We start from the raw sequence: 13,730 nt of genomic DNA on the forward strand, positions 1-13,730 counted from the left end.
AGTCATTACCAGAAACAGCTGCTGCGTTCAAATTATGATGGCAGGTCTGCTGCGGTACATTGCAACCATTTCACACTTGTGTAAACCAATTTTATGAGGCATCTATACTTATATTTCAGTAGGAACATAAAAGCCTTTGACTTTGTTTATTTAACTCATTTTTGTTCCAAATACCTATGAAGTTCAATTCCCTCAACATTCCTAATTTAAGAATCTCCATGATACCAAGGTAAATGCTCTGGGGGCTATTGGGTGAGGGTCCCAATGCTATCCTATGGATAATGGCAGACATTACCCTTCTGGTCCATTCAGGAATAAAATATTTTGAGGGAATTCCAAGATGGGAATCTTGTAGTTAGCATCACATTAACCAGCAGTTACCATTAAGAACATTATCTGACAGCAGAGAAGTCATGATTTTTATAAAGTGGATGTATCATAACAAATAGCTAGCTATATATAATCAGGCCATGTCCCGGGCACCCAGTTCCCTTGACTCTTCTGGAACATCCCATCCACAGTTTCCTCATCATTGTTCCAGGGGAGCTTTTCTAAGATGCCATCTGAAAAGCAAGATCCCAAAGGGCAGCATCCATCCTCTGGAGTGACCTTTTCTTTGCATAAATTCAAGATAGCGGAGAAGCTATTTCATTTTCTTCACCTCTAAAATGGAAACAGTAACATCTTTCTAATGAGGTTTTTGAGAGGACTGAATGTGACGGGCTGCTTGAAGCAACCAGCTACTGGTCTCGACCGTAAGCACAATAAATACACGGTAGCTTTTCTCACTATCCTCAAAATGAGAAAAATGGCCTGTGAAACTGGAAGATGCCCAGAGAATGAAGTACTTCCCATGGGGTCTGAGTCATGTTCACACCTAGACCTGATACTTGGCTGACATCCTGGCTGAGGGCTCTTAACAGCCAGTCTGGACACTTGTAGATGGACCTCAGCTGAACTGCCATTGAGACCAGTTAAAAATTCCTTCTATTGTCATTATAAAGAGAACACACCTACACCCCTACCCAGAGGGCAGAGACTGATCCCAGGGAGGGCACTCTGGTCCAGCACAGGAGCTGAGAGCAGCAGTGGGGGAGGAGCAGCAAGTGGGGGTAGAGGTACCTTTTCTGCGATCCCATTTTCTGTCGTGTAGATTGCCATGAGCTCGGTGTCTTCATTGTCCTGTTCGCCGCTGGACGTGGCACCTCCATTTATCACCACCTGAAGAGAAATACTCTGCTCAGAGGCTGTTTCATCACATTGGGCTATACGGAGATATTGTTCCTAAGAGAAATTCTCCTAAGAGGCAAAACTGCATTTTTCATCTATTAAATTAACCAAATTTTAAGTTTTCTTATATCAAACTCCTGCCAAGGTCGTGCTCCCTCACTGCCCACACGTGTGCTGTTGATGGGGACAGTCGTATGCCAGTTTCCTAAAAAGAATTATACATTCTTAATAACCTCCCTACACTTAGTAAGGGATCCAGAAGAGTCACAAACCAGTATTTTTTTGCTTAAGGGGCAAGGAAAGCAATAAATGGACACCTTCTCACACTTACCCTTCTTTAGCATTTAAATCTTTTATAACTGATATTTATTTGTGTGTAAATTATGTGTTGCTTTTTCAAATTGATAATAAAGATGACACCAAAGAATTAACAGTGGTTGTCTTTAATCTCTGGATCATTTTACCTTCATTTCCCCTTTATATATTTTGGTAATTTTCTAATTTTACGATAGGCAATACATTAAAAGCCTAAAGATCCAAGCAGTACAAGTTTGAATTGAGGAGGTCCAGGGAGATTTCAATCCACTTATGCTTATTCTTGATGAAATCAGGCCAGCAAAAACTTGAATCTCATTCAAGGTCAAAAAGATTATTACCCAACTGTGAAGCTAGTTTTAAAGGTATACCAGAGACCTCAAAACAGTACAAAATTCTTACAGGGCAGACTTTTTGGTCTATCACTTTAAATAATAATTTGCTTTTAAAAAGATCCTTGAAATACTATTCAGCAAACAAAAAAGATAAATTAATGCCATTCACAGCAACATGCATGGAGCTGGAAGGGATTGTGTTCAGTGAAATAAGTCAGAGGAAAAAGAAAAATATTGGATGGCTTCATTTATAGGCATACTATAGTGGAACCAAATAAAGGATCAAGAAAAAAAATAAATAAAAAATCAAAATTAACAGGCAACTATAAATCAGAGACATTCTGCAGAGGAGGGAGAGGTATCAAAACAAGGGTGGGAAGAGTATAAGGGACTATGGTGATGGTGCACAGGTGAACTGGTAGTAGAAATTCTATGGGTACTACACCTGAGAAAAGAAAGCAAACACTGTAATAAAATGAACAATGATGTAAAATATATATAAATGAAAAAATAATACATAAATAAAAAGATCCTGAGTCAGGCAATAGCTTTTTATGCAAGGCAACTGGATTTGTGGCCTTTGCTTGCCTTCAAAACAAGCTGTCACACCCCACACACCTCTGGCCTGTACCCCAGTTCTTATATGCATAAATAAATGAATCTTTTAAAAAAACAAACAAACAGGGCCTCCCTGGTGGTGCAGCGGGTTGAGTGCAGTGCTGTGAAGCTGTCCGCAGCCTCCGAGGTGCAGGTTCGATCCCAGCCGGCCATGGAGATTCCCACATGGCACAGCAGACCTCTCCTGTCATGCCCACTGATCCCCTCAGTAGTAATATTTCGATCCTTCCGCCTTTTCTGCTCCCCGCTCTGTCTCTGGTGGATTCTCTCACCCTCCCGCGCCTCTGGCCTGCACCCCAGTGCTAGCATAAATCTTTATTTTTTTTTTAAATTTTTAAAAAAGATTTATTTATTTATACAGGAACGGGGGTACAGGCCAGATGTGTGGGACGGTGAGAGGATTCACCAGAGACAGAGCCAGGAACAGAACAGGCAAACTGACTGAAATACACTGCTGAGGGGAGCAGCGGGCATGACAGGAGAGGTCTGCTGCACCATGTGGGTTGCTCCGTGGCCTGCGGGGATCCAACCGGCCCTGCAGAGGCTGTGGACAGCTTCACAGCAGGGAGACCCATAAATAAATCTTTAAAAAAAAAAAAAAAAGTACCAGCAGGACACATGTTCCCAGTCAAGTCCAAGTCTGCAACTCAAAAGTCTAACTTATGATGAGAACCAGGCCCCAAGTCTCATTATCACAGCACTTGACCCCTGAAGAGCCAAAATGTACACACACTCACAACAATCCCTGCTAAAACAATGTCAGTCACTAAATCAGAAAAACCCAGATCCCGGCCTCCCCGGGTTGAGCGCCGCGCTGTGAAGCTGTCTGCAGCCTCTGCAGCGCCGTTTCGATCCGAGCCGGCCAGCGAGGGTCCCACATGGCATGGCAGACCTCTCCTGTCTCGCAAGCTGCTCCCCTCAGCAGTGTATTTCGTCAGTCTGCCTGTTCTGCTCCCCCCTCTGTCTCTGGTGAATCCTCTCACCCTCCCACAATTCTGGCCTTTACCCCAGCTATTGTATAAATAAAAAAAAAAAAAAAAAAAAAACAGATCCAATTCAAAGGCATGTCCTAGCTGACACTGAGCCTTGCCTTGCTTTGTCTCTGGCTGCTGCAGTGACTGCTTTTTAGGGGCGGGGCTTCTTTTCAAGGGATGAAAATGTTTTGGAACCAGGTAGAGGTAGGTGAAAGTTGTAAAACAGTGTGAATGTGCCAAGCGTCCTGAATCGTTACTTTCAAATGGTTAGTCCTCTTGTGTGAATTTCACTTCAATAATTTTTTTTTTTTTTTACTTCAATAATTTTTAAAAGACGATCTCAAAGAACAAATCTGGGGAGGGTATAGAGAAACAGGACCCTGGTACACTGTTGGTGGGACTGGTCCAGACTCTATGGACTGTTATGGAGAGTCCTCAAAATATTAAAAATAGAGGGCCTCCCCATTGGCACAGCAGGTTGAGCGCAGCGCCGTGAAGCTGTCCACAGCCACTGCAGTGCCGGTTCGATTCTCGGCTGGCCAGGGAGAAACCCACATGGCATGGCAGACCTCTCCTGTCTCGCCCGCTGCTCCCCTCAGCAGTGTCTTCAGTCCATCTGCCTGTTCGGCTCCCTGCTCTGTCTCTGATGAATTCTCTCACCCTCCCGTACCTCTGACTGTACCCCAGTTCTTGTATAAATAAATAAATTAAAAATATGTATATTAAAAATAGACCTATCACAGACAGGCAATTGCACTACTAGGTATCTATCCGAAGAATGCAAAAACAATTAGAAGAGATACATGCACTCCTCTGTTCATTGCAGCATTTATTTACAAGAGCCAAGATAATGGAATCAGCCCAAGTGAGCCCCACCCCGCCCCCCAGGACAGATGAGTGGATTAAGATGATATGGTACAGAGCTGAGGGATTTATGAGGGGAAAGGGAGGGAGAAGGGGAAGGGGGAAAAAACTGGGTGAGGGGGGAGAGCACAACAGACTGATACCGGAACTGTAGGTTTCCAAGGCCTAGTCTCCTAGCCAGGAATGGATCCCAGGCTGCAGTGACAGCGCTGAGTCCCAGCCTCTAGGCCACCACGGGCTGGCTGGGAGACTAGGCCTGAAAACCTGTAATTCCAGTGTCAGTGAGTGCCACCTTCATTCCCAGAGGGAGGAGATCATACAACTTCTCTCCAAACCCTTGCTCCAGCACCCCACCAGAGTTCCAGCTGGGAGTGGGAACAAGACTAGAAGGTGGGAGGTTTTGGGGGTTTTTTTCTTGAAAGGTAGGAGGAATCTGGCACCATAGAGGCCAAGGTCACAGGAGTGGGAGGACCACAGAGAGTACTCTCTGACCTGTGTGTCTCCGCTGTGTTTATGGTGATCACCCAAAGAGCAGAACATAAGTTACTTTTATTAAAAAAACTAGTATTTTTGAGCCTCCCTGGTGGTACAAAGGGTTAAGATGCAACCTATGAAGCTAGCTGCAGCCACTGCAGCACGAGTTCGATCCCCGGCCAGGGAGTTACCCACATGGCGCAGCAGACCTCTCCTGACTTGCCCACTGCTCCCCTCAGCAGTGTATTTCAGACAGTCTGCCCGTTCTGTTCCCGGCTCTGTCTCTAGGGAATCCTCTCGGCCCCCATAACTCTGGCCTGTACCCCAGTTCTTGTATGCACTAAGAAATTTTTTTTTAAAAACTAGTATTTTTCCCTTGGTTTATTAAATTAGCCATTCTGATGGTCTATTTTTCTAAACATGAAATTTAATTTAAAAATCAAATGTTAAAATCAGTTCTTTGGCGAAGGCATTTAACCTTTTTTATGAGAAAAGACTAAAAAATATTACTGATACTATCAAAACTTCACATTTTTGAACCTCTATTATTTCAATTGGGAAAATAAAAAATGTCTTGGAAAGTTTCCTAAACTTAATGAAGACAGGTTCTCTTGTGTTATTTTTTTTTTTTTGAAGATTTATTTTTATTTATACAAGAACCAGGGTACAGGCCAGATGCGTGGAAGGGTGAGAGGACTACCCGGGACAGAGCAGGGAACAGAACGGGCAGACTGAAGAAACACACTGCTGAGGGGAGCAGCGGGCAAGACAGGAGAGGTCTGCTCTCCATGTGGGTTGCTCTGAGACTGGCGGGGATCGAACCAGCACTGCAGAGGCTGTGGACAGCTTCACAGTGTGGCACTCAACCGCCTGCATCACCAGGGAGGCCCTCTCTCTTGTGTTATTAACAGCTTCGTGCATAGAGGGAAATTGTGGCATCTTTTACCTCAGGAACTTGATAATGTTTTTACTGAAAATATTAGATTATTTAAAATCTTTTGGGAACAGAATGTCCTTTCTCTCCCCCAAAACTACTTGAAACCAAACTTATGGCTTAAATTTTTTTTTCCTCTAAACTAATATTATCCAATCACTCAATCAGGTCTGAAATCAGGTTTTGTCTGCCTAAATTTATCCAGATGACTGTCTCCATTATGCATGGCCATGCTGCCCTCGGGTGAGGGAGTGTGTCTGTTGCTCAATAAATATAATCTTCCTTCCTCAAGGGTTTTATTTCTACTAACACAGTAATGCTTAAGCATTTGTTTCTAAACAGCAATCCTGAGATGTCAAATGTACAAGCAGGAGTAACAGCCGCAGACCGTCAAACTGAATGTCACAGCAATCAATGTCTGCTTAAACTGACAGTTGAATGAGTGTATTACTCAAACAGGAATTAGTGACTCAGACAATGGACCCCTGGAAGCAAAGAGCACAAGTATCTGCAAAGCCTTTTGTCCTCATCAGAGTTCAGAACAAAACTTATCACCTCTTGGGATCTGGTAAAATTTACCCACCTTTGTCTTCGTGTCTCCTAGCTAAGTGAACTATTGTATACTAAAACAATCATTTTTAGAGTTAGCAATAAAGTCTTCCCAAACTAATGGCTTTGTATTCTCTTAATAAAAAGATAACACTATTCTTACCTTTCCTACATACACACACTCGATTATTTTCTCTGCTAATCATATCTGGTCTACATAAGGAATAAAGATCTCAAGATTAGTGTTTCTTAGCCTTTAACTCAGTACCCTTCCTAAAAATAAAAATTTTCCACCTACCTTTGATATTAATTGAAATTTCAAAATAAACTACCATGAAAAAGAAATCAAACTGAGTATAATCCAACATATACTAAACATTCAGAATTTGTCAATCACAGGTATGACACACCAAAATGTTTTCTTACTACTTTCATTTCATTCTGACAACACATTTGCACCATGAAGGCTGCAGTGAAATATGGATGCTTTAAAACATGTAAAATGGGAAGTAGGGAGGGGAGAATGACTGGGTAATTACTGCCACGCAATCTCCACGTTACTGAGAGCAGAACGGAGAAGGAATCCTCTTGTACCCTTCCCTCGACAAAGATTCTATAGGTCTGGCCTCACACAAACATAAGAGATAATCAGTCAAGACGCTCGCTGATCGACTTTGCAAACCGGCTCAAAAGAACATAACTGCAGCAGTTCTTATTTTATGACCATTCGTAGCAAATCATGCTCATCTCAACTATTAGATGGACATTTTGTATTACTAATATCTCCCATTTAAAACTACCGAGACTATTCAAACTAAAAGTAAGCTGCCATGTGGGAAAAAAAAAAAAAAAAAAAAAAAAGAGCTATCTGAAACCTCAAAACCAGAGCAGAAAAATTAAGAGTATTAAAAACTCTAAAAAGAAGAGGTCAGGAAAAGAATTCCATCATAAACATAAAACTCTTCATTTGCCTCCCATCTTTTCAATGTTTTTACATCAAAGCACATATTGGCATATTCCTTTTCAAAAAATTTTTTGCCAACTTACACACTTTTTAACAGAAAAGTCTGCTCATCTTGGCTGTTCGATCTTAAGCTGTCAAGAGCATCCTCTCCCCTAAATCATGGCCACCATGCAATAGACTGCAACTGTTATCTTACAGAAAATGGGGAATTACACCAATTCTCTGGGCAGGCTCCAGGAAGCACTCATCCTCAGACCCCTCTCAGAATCGCACATTGTTGATCCCAAGATCTATTTATCCTTAAAGAAAGAGAACATCTTCCAAGGCAACTATTATTACCATCCGAGACTTCGGACTTTTAGATCTAATGGCTCCAAGCTCTCAATTTAGGACCAAAGCAGAAGGAACAGTGCAGCACCTGGTACTAACATCCTAAGGACAGGTTCTAGGCATCTTTGCTCAGTCCTTAAAATAGAACTATTTGCGCTAAAATAGTTAAAAAAAATTAAAAAGAAAAATCTTATGCCTTCTTTTCACGGCTGAGATGGAGCATAAGGAGCTCATCATAAGTCAGTAAAATGCTTCCTAAAAATGTTACCAGTGCTGATTTTTTAAAATCTCATATGGGAAGAAATCAGTTTCCATAAACAAAACACCTAAAGAGAAAAGGAATAAATCCAAACATACAGGAAGAATAAGTACAATAAATAACAACAGTTTGTAAATAAATAAGGAGAGACATGCAAAACCCTAAGATTCACAAATTACATCATCTGATCAGAATTATTAAATAGGAGGAATAAATATACAAGAGGAACATAGCAAAAGACCTCCTTATCCCACAAGAATTTTGTTATGCCAATTTGTGTGCTTTTAAAGGCAGCTGGGGTGTGTAATAAGGGTGAATGAAACGCTGCATGGCAAGAAATTAGAACCAGAAAAACACAGCCAGAAGTCTTGAAGAACTGCCATGCCCTAAGGACACTGGCCGGAAGTACAGCCAGGAAAAGGCGGTGTGTTTGCTCTGCGGTTCTCCTATGTGGTAGCTCTCCTGAAGGGGCATCCAGGGGGAACCAAGTTCATAGCCTGAACTAACCATTGGCAAAGGCCCATCCAAACACAGAGTGTTGTTCCAGGACACGCTCACCCCACTGCCAAGTTCAGAGCTGGGCAAAGTGTTTAGGGTTGCTTAAGTTTTTGTGTCTTTTGCTGCTTCCAACAGCCTCTGAGAGAATATTTTAAGTTTCTCTTGGGTTCCAAGAACAGATCATTTGGTCTGGTGCCATCAGGGCTATTGTCGGTTGGGTAGCTTTATTAAGTCCGATTTTATTAAAGAATGGGAAAAATACTCACCAGTGTTCCTACAAATCCATAACTTGTTTCAGCTTCTCCTTGAGTGTGTTCTTCAGAGTCATGTAATGTTAAGAACCTGCAGTGCTCCCTCCCAGTGTGGGGGTCCACACACACCCCATTAAACTTCCCACACAATGGTAGTAGGAAGTGGGGACTTTTGAAAGGTTTGGATGAACGTGTGAGGGTAGAGCCCCTATGATGAACTGGTGCCCTTATATGAAGAAGAGACAAGAGAGCGTCCCCTCTCAGCCCTGTGAACACGCAGTGAGAAAGTGAGCTCACCGGCAAGCCAGAAAGAGAACCCTCACCAAGAACCAAAACTGCAACAACTTCGTTCAACTCCCCAGGCTCCAGAAATGTGAGAAATGCTTGCGGCTTAGACCCCCGGTCTTCGGTGTTTTGTTACAGCAGCCCAAGCTGACTAACACTCTTTTTCTCCTCTTCTAATTGTGCCCTACACTCCAGTTCATGCTCTATAGTACTCTCAGATAGTGCTTCAATATTCCTTAAGCGCAGCCTATGGGGTTATTCCCCTGGTCAAAACCCTTGAAGAGCTTTTTATTGATAGACCAAAATCTAGGCTCTCAACATCCATTCTGAAGCCCTATCTTTCTTTACCCTCCTGCCCCTGACTTGGCTCAGGCTGACCCCTTCCTGGGCACTGTTCCTTGACACCATTTCAACATGTCCTAATGTTGCCTCCTTTAGCCTCAAGTCCCATTTCAGCTACCAATGCCTGCAGGACCCAGCTTGGCCAATGGTCCTCTCCCCAGCTCAACTCCCCTAGCCTCTGCCCACTCCTCTTTCTCCCCTGGAATCATATTTTTCACGGAGACATGTTTTAAAGTCAGCCGGAAGTATCTATATTTAAAGCTATCTGATCTCCTAGGAGAATCTACCCTCCAATCCAAAATATCATTTTCTCAATGCACTGAGAAGCCATGTTATAAGGTAATCAAAACAAGAAAAAGAAAAAGCTGAATCTCCAACTCAGCAAGATGCTCACACTTGACAAGCAGCCAGAGGAACAAGAGGCCAAGACCCATTTTTAACTCGTTCCCACTAGAGCAGCTGCAACAGTGGCCTAATCCCCACCACTCCAATCCCCTTTGGAAGACCATCCCCAAGCATATGTGCCAGAGCCAGAAGGTTATGTACTCCACCTGTCATCAGTGTTATCTTATTGCCTAGCAGTAAGCTTTGCACCCAAGGGCGTCGTGTGATACATCTGTGACACAGCTGGATACTTTGGGCAAATGCCCCCAACTCTCCTCCCCACAGAACCATCAGAAAGGAGAGTTCTAAAGTCACTTTCAGCTCTAGGGCTGTCATTCTATTAAATTAGTAAACAGATCTCCCAAGATCAATGAGGAGGAAGAAGACACAGGCAGATGTCCTAAGAACAGAGGGGCAGTGACCAAAATAATATTAGTTGGGTGATGGACAGAGACCCCTGATCACCTTGCCCCTGTCTGCCAACAAGCAAATCAATCAAAAAGGTCTCCTATCTTAGGGAAACAATTCCTCTAGTGACTAAATACAGGCAGTAGAGTGCTCCTATTATTACTACATTTCAAGATGTTTTCTAACAAAACTTTCTACAACCCCAAATTTCATCACATGAACTATTTCTTTATAAACATCCTTAGATGGGCTTCTTTTGTTTCCCCATCCATTTCATGAGCTCTGGGGGAGCTTGTGTTAACACACTCCTGTCCATATTCTTGCTCCAGGCCATACTAAAGCCCCTGTGTGGGCCTCTCCATCAGCATCTCCCCTCCCAGCAGCCCAAGCCCATGACTCCACCTCGATTACTCTTCTTTTTCTTCCTTCTTTTCAATACTTTTGCAGCCTGACACTGGTGTAAGAAATTCCCTAACTACCCAAAGTATATGCTCTAGCATTAAATCAACTTTATAGTCATACTATAATTATATTCAACTACAGATAATGCCCACATTTCCAGTTTCCATGTCGATAAATGAATCTGGAAATCAATGCTTTGAGGAACCCTCCTTCCCAACCCCGCTCTTAAAAAATAATGATAGAGGAAAAAATTACAAAGCAGGCAAGACTGAAGCCAGCCAAGGATTTCCATATACAAGACTGGACTGACATTGGGATCTGAGGTTCTGGCTGCCAACAGTTCCAGTGGGGAAATGTACTAGGAGGTTCCTCACTCAAAGTGGGGAGCAAACCAAGTTCCAAGCTCAAAGCCGGGGGTGTGGGAGACAAGTCCCCTCACGTTACGGTCTGTAACGCTGGGGCAGTGAATAAGGCTTCCCCCTCAGACTTGGCCGTGAACTGATCTGGAAAAGGAAAATGCCAACCCACAGAAATAGAGGAGGTTGTAGGGAGAAAGACAAAAATCTCCAAAGAAACAATCAGAAGAGAACTTCACTCCAGTTAAACAACTGGAAAAACAAATTAGGAAAAAAAGTACATAAGGGTCTTTAATTATTTATACCAAACATTTAAAAATCAACATGTGTCAGAAATAATGAAAAACAAACTGAATAGAGAGAGAGCAAGAATCTCCCCCCCAAATATTTGTATAACAACAAAAAATGGGCAGTAATGAGCCAAACAGAAATGTTAAATATAAGAAATAAAATTTATATGTAAAGTATAGTGAGTAAAAATTCAACATAAACAAGTGACAAGGATTAGTAAATCAGAAAATAACACTGGGGAGTCCATCTAGAAGGTAGCACTAGAAAAAGATACCCAAATCCTGACAAAGCAGATAAAAGGAAACAGACGGCTGGGAGGCTCTAGTGTGTAATGCACAGATATTCACTGAAGGTTGAGAGCAAAATACAAAGGCAGAAACCATTCAAGGATCCTCGGTGCATTTAATAAAAGAAAGTGACTACAAGGGAAGAAGAGGAATGCAGAAATAGTGAGTCCAAAAACTGATAAGCATGCCTGTTAATTTACCTGCTAACTGTAAAATATCACAATTTTAATGCTAAAGTAAAGCTCTAGGCCACATTGACAAGACAGGTGGGTGGTGTATCAGCTCCCTGTTCCTCCCAGGGATAAATCCAAGGTATAAAACTTTCCTAATTACTTTTTTTTTAAGGATTTATTTACTTATGCATACAATAACTGGGGTGTAGACCAGAGGTGCAGGGGGTAAGAGGATTCACCAGAGACAGAGTGGAGGCAGAACAGGCAGATCTACTGAAATACACTGCTGAGGGGAGTGGCGAGTGAGACAGGAGAGGTCTGCTGCGCCATGTGGGTCAGCTCCCTGGCAGGGGATCAAACTCATGCTGCAGTGGCTGCCGGCAGGTTCGTAGTCCTGAGACTTAACCCCTGCGCCATCAGGGAGACTCCTGATCACTTTTCAAAAATGATCTAATTTAAACTTGAAAAACCCACCTCTTCCTCTAGAAGAGGAAGGTCCATTTTGATATTTTACTCTACATGAAGAAAACTATAATGCCAGTTGTAAACCAGTGGAGCACCTCTCTGTGAATGAACAGGGTAAAAAAATCAAAATGTGAATGCAAGCCAGGTAAAGAACTATACTTAAAATACTGTGCACCTCTTTCTTACCGAGTGATGCCGCAGTGAGGCAAATTCCAGGATTGTGTTTTAAAGAATTCTAGCACAGCATTCTTGCAATTAACCTCATTTCCAATATTAAGAAGAAAAGACCTTGAGGGGACTTCTCCCTAAAGAGTTTCTTTCTTTTTTAAACCAACACTTGGAAGACTTAATACCCTAAGTCAAACCCTACAACTGGAAAAATCCTAGCCTTGAATATAAGGATATTTGTAATCAGTCTTATCTGACTAATTAATACTTGCCAGGTAAAACTACCTCTATCTTGGATGCTGCCGTCATAATACAAAGAATGAACCTTTGGGTTCCAAACAGTAAGTCATTTATCCAACCTCTGACCTTGCAATGTGAGTCTGCAGCTGGGTTACAGGTTATTTCATAAGACCACATCTCTAGAGATAAAATTAAGCCTTCAACATCCTCCCAAGACACTAAGCACTAGACCAGCTTTAAAACATCCCTGGTACCTAGCAAGGCTTCTCTCCTGGAGTTATTCCCATCAGGTAACTACAGGCAGGGAGCAGGGCCAAAACCAGAGTCAGCCAACAGCGTTCTCAAAGCCTGTCTCACATGAAAAGCCTTAACCGTCACTGAAAACAGGAGTATTAAAGCTGATCCTCTGTTGATTCATTAAGAAAGAAACTAGGAAACTAGGTGAGAGTGAGTGAAGAGGAAAGAAAACAAACAATGCTATTACCGGGAGAGTAAAGAAGGTGGGGTGCTTCGCCTCGTCTTCATATTTGCCTTCGGTTGAACTTCCAGCCTCCATGGATTTGGATGTCGTGTTCTTACCAATGCCCATCATTAAGAGAAAGTGAGTGGGTGGAGGTGCACGGAGTGGCTGGAAGGGAAGGCTTATTCAAGCGAGGAGCCCAGGATCAGGGATGGCTCTTCCAGTGCCCGGAGCGCTGGATTCTCAGACAGAGGTGAACCCCTCGAGTGCCATCTCTTAGCACCTAGAAAAAGACAAAGCATAAATGGAGGTGGGCACAAACATTCAGTCTATAGCATTCAGGCTTCTCTATAATGACTCATAATTGAATCAGAACAAAGAATATAAAACTTTGGCCCCATCCAGATGCTCTACCTACCATAAAAAACCTACCTACCATCTAAAACACTTATTTCTTTATTGTTAGGAGGGTACCTGAATTTTTAGTGATGTGGTTGTGACTGTTCAGCCCTTGGAAAATTATGATGGCAAGAAGACAGAATATCTGCTGTCTAACAGTCTCAAGTTTCGGAAAGAACCCAGGATGCACACATGGGAAACAGAAGAACATGAGCAAACAACTTAATGGCTGTGACCGTATTAAAACCACCTCTGAGTGTTTAATGTCTCATTGCTTTCATTTCCTAAGATTTCCTTCTCACCTATTCTGAATGTACTATCCCTCAGGAGCACTTTTAATTTTTTAACAGCAACTACAGATCTAAATCTAAATATATAAATCTCCTTACATGGAGAGAGAGAGAGAGAGAGAGAGAGAGAGAGAGAGAGAGAGAGAGAGAGAGAGAGAGCAAGCAGCCAGGTTACATCAAGGATG

General features: G+C 42.4%; 1 protein-coding gene across 2 annotated transcripts in view; it reads right to left on the bottom strand.

Annotated features, from left to right (window-relative positions):
• The window catches only part of SLC23A2 (solute carrier family 23 member 2), a gene marked incomplete at both ends in the record, with an annotated part of 56,111 nt that extends 43,123 nt beyond the window's left edge, over positions 1 to 12,988 (bottom strand). The window contains 2 exons of one of the 2 annotated variants that reach the window (XM_084247565.1): positions 1,123 to 1,221; positions 12,881 to 12,988. In XM_084247565.1, the coding sequence (XP_084103691.1) occupies positions 1,123 to 1,221; positions 12,881 to 12,988 (207 nt within the window). The remainder of the gene's footprint in view (positions 1 to 1,122; positions 1,222 to 12,880) is intronic. The other variant, XM_084247566.1, reaches the window with a different exon arrangement.
• Positions 12,989 to 13,730: the final 742 nt, after the last annotated feature.

The sequence above is a fragment of the Talpa europaea genome, assembly GCF_964194135.1.
Source record: "Talpa europaea genome assembly, chromosome: 11".
Taxonomy (NCBI): Eukaryota; Metazoa; Chordata; class Mammalia; order Eulipotyphla; family Talpidae; genus Talpa; species Talpa europaea.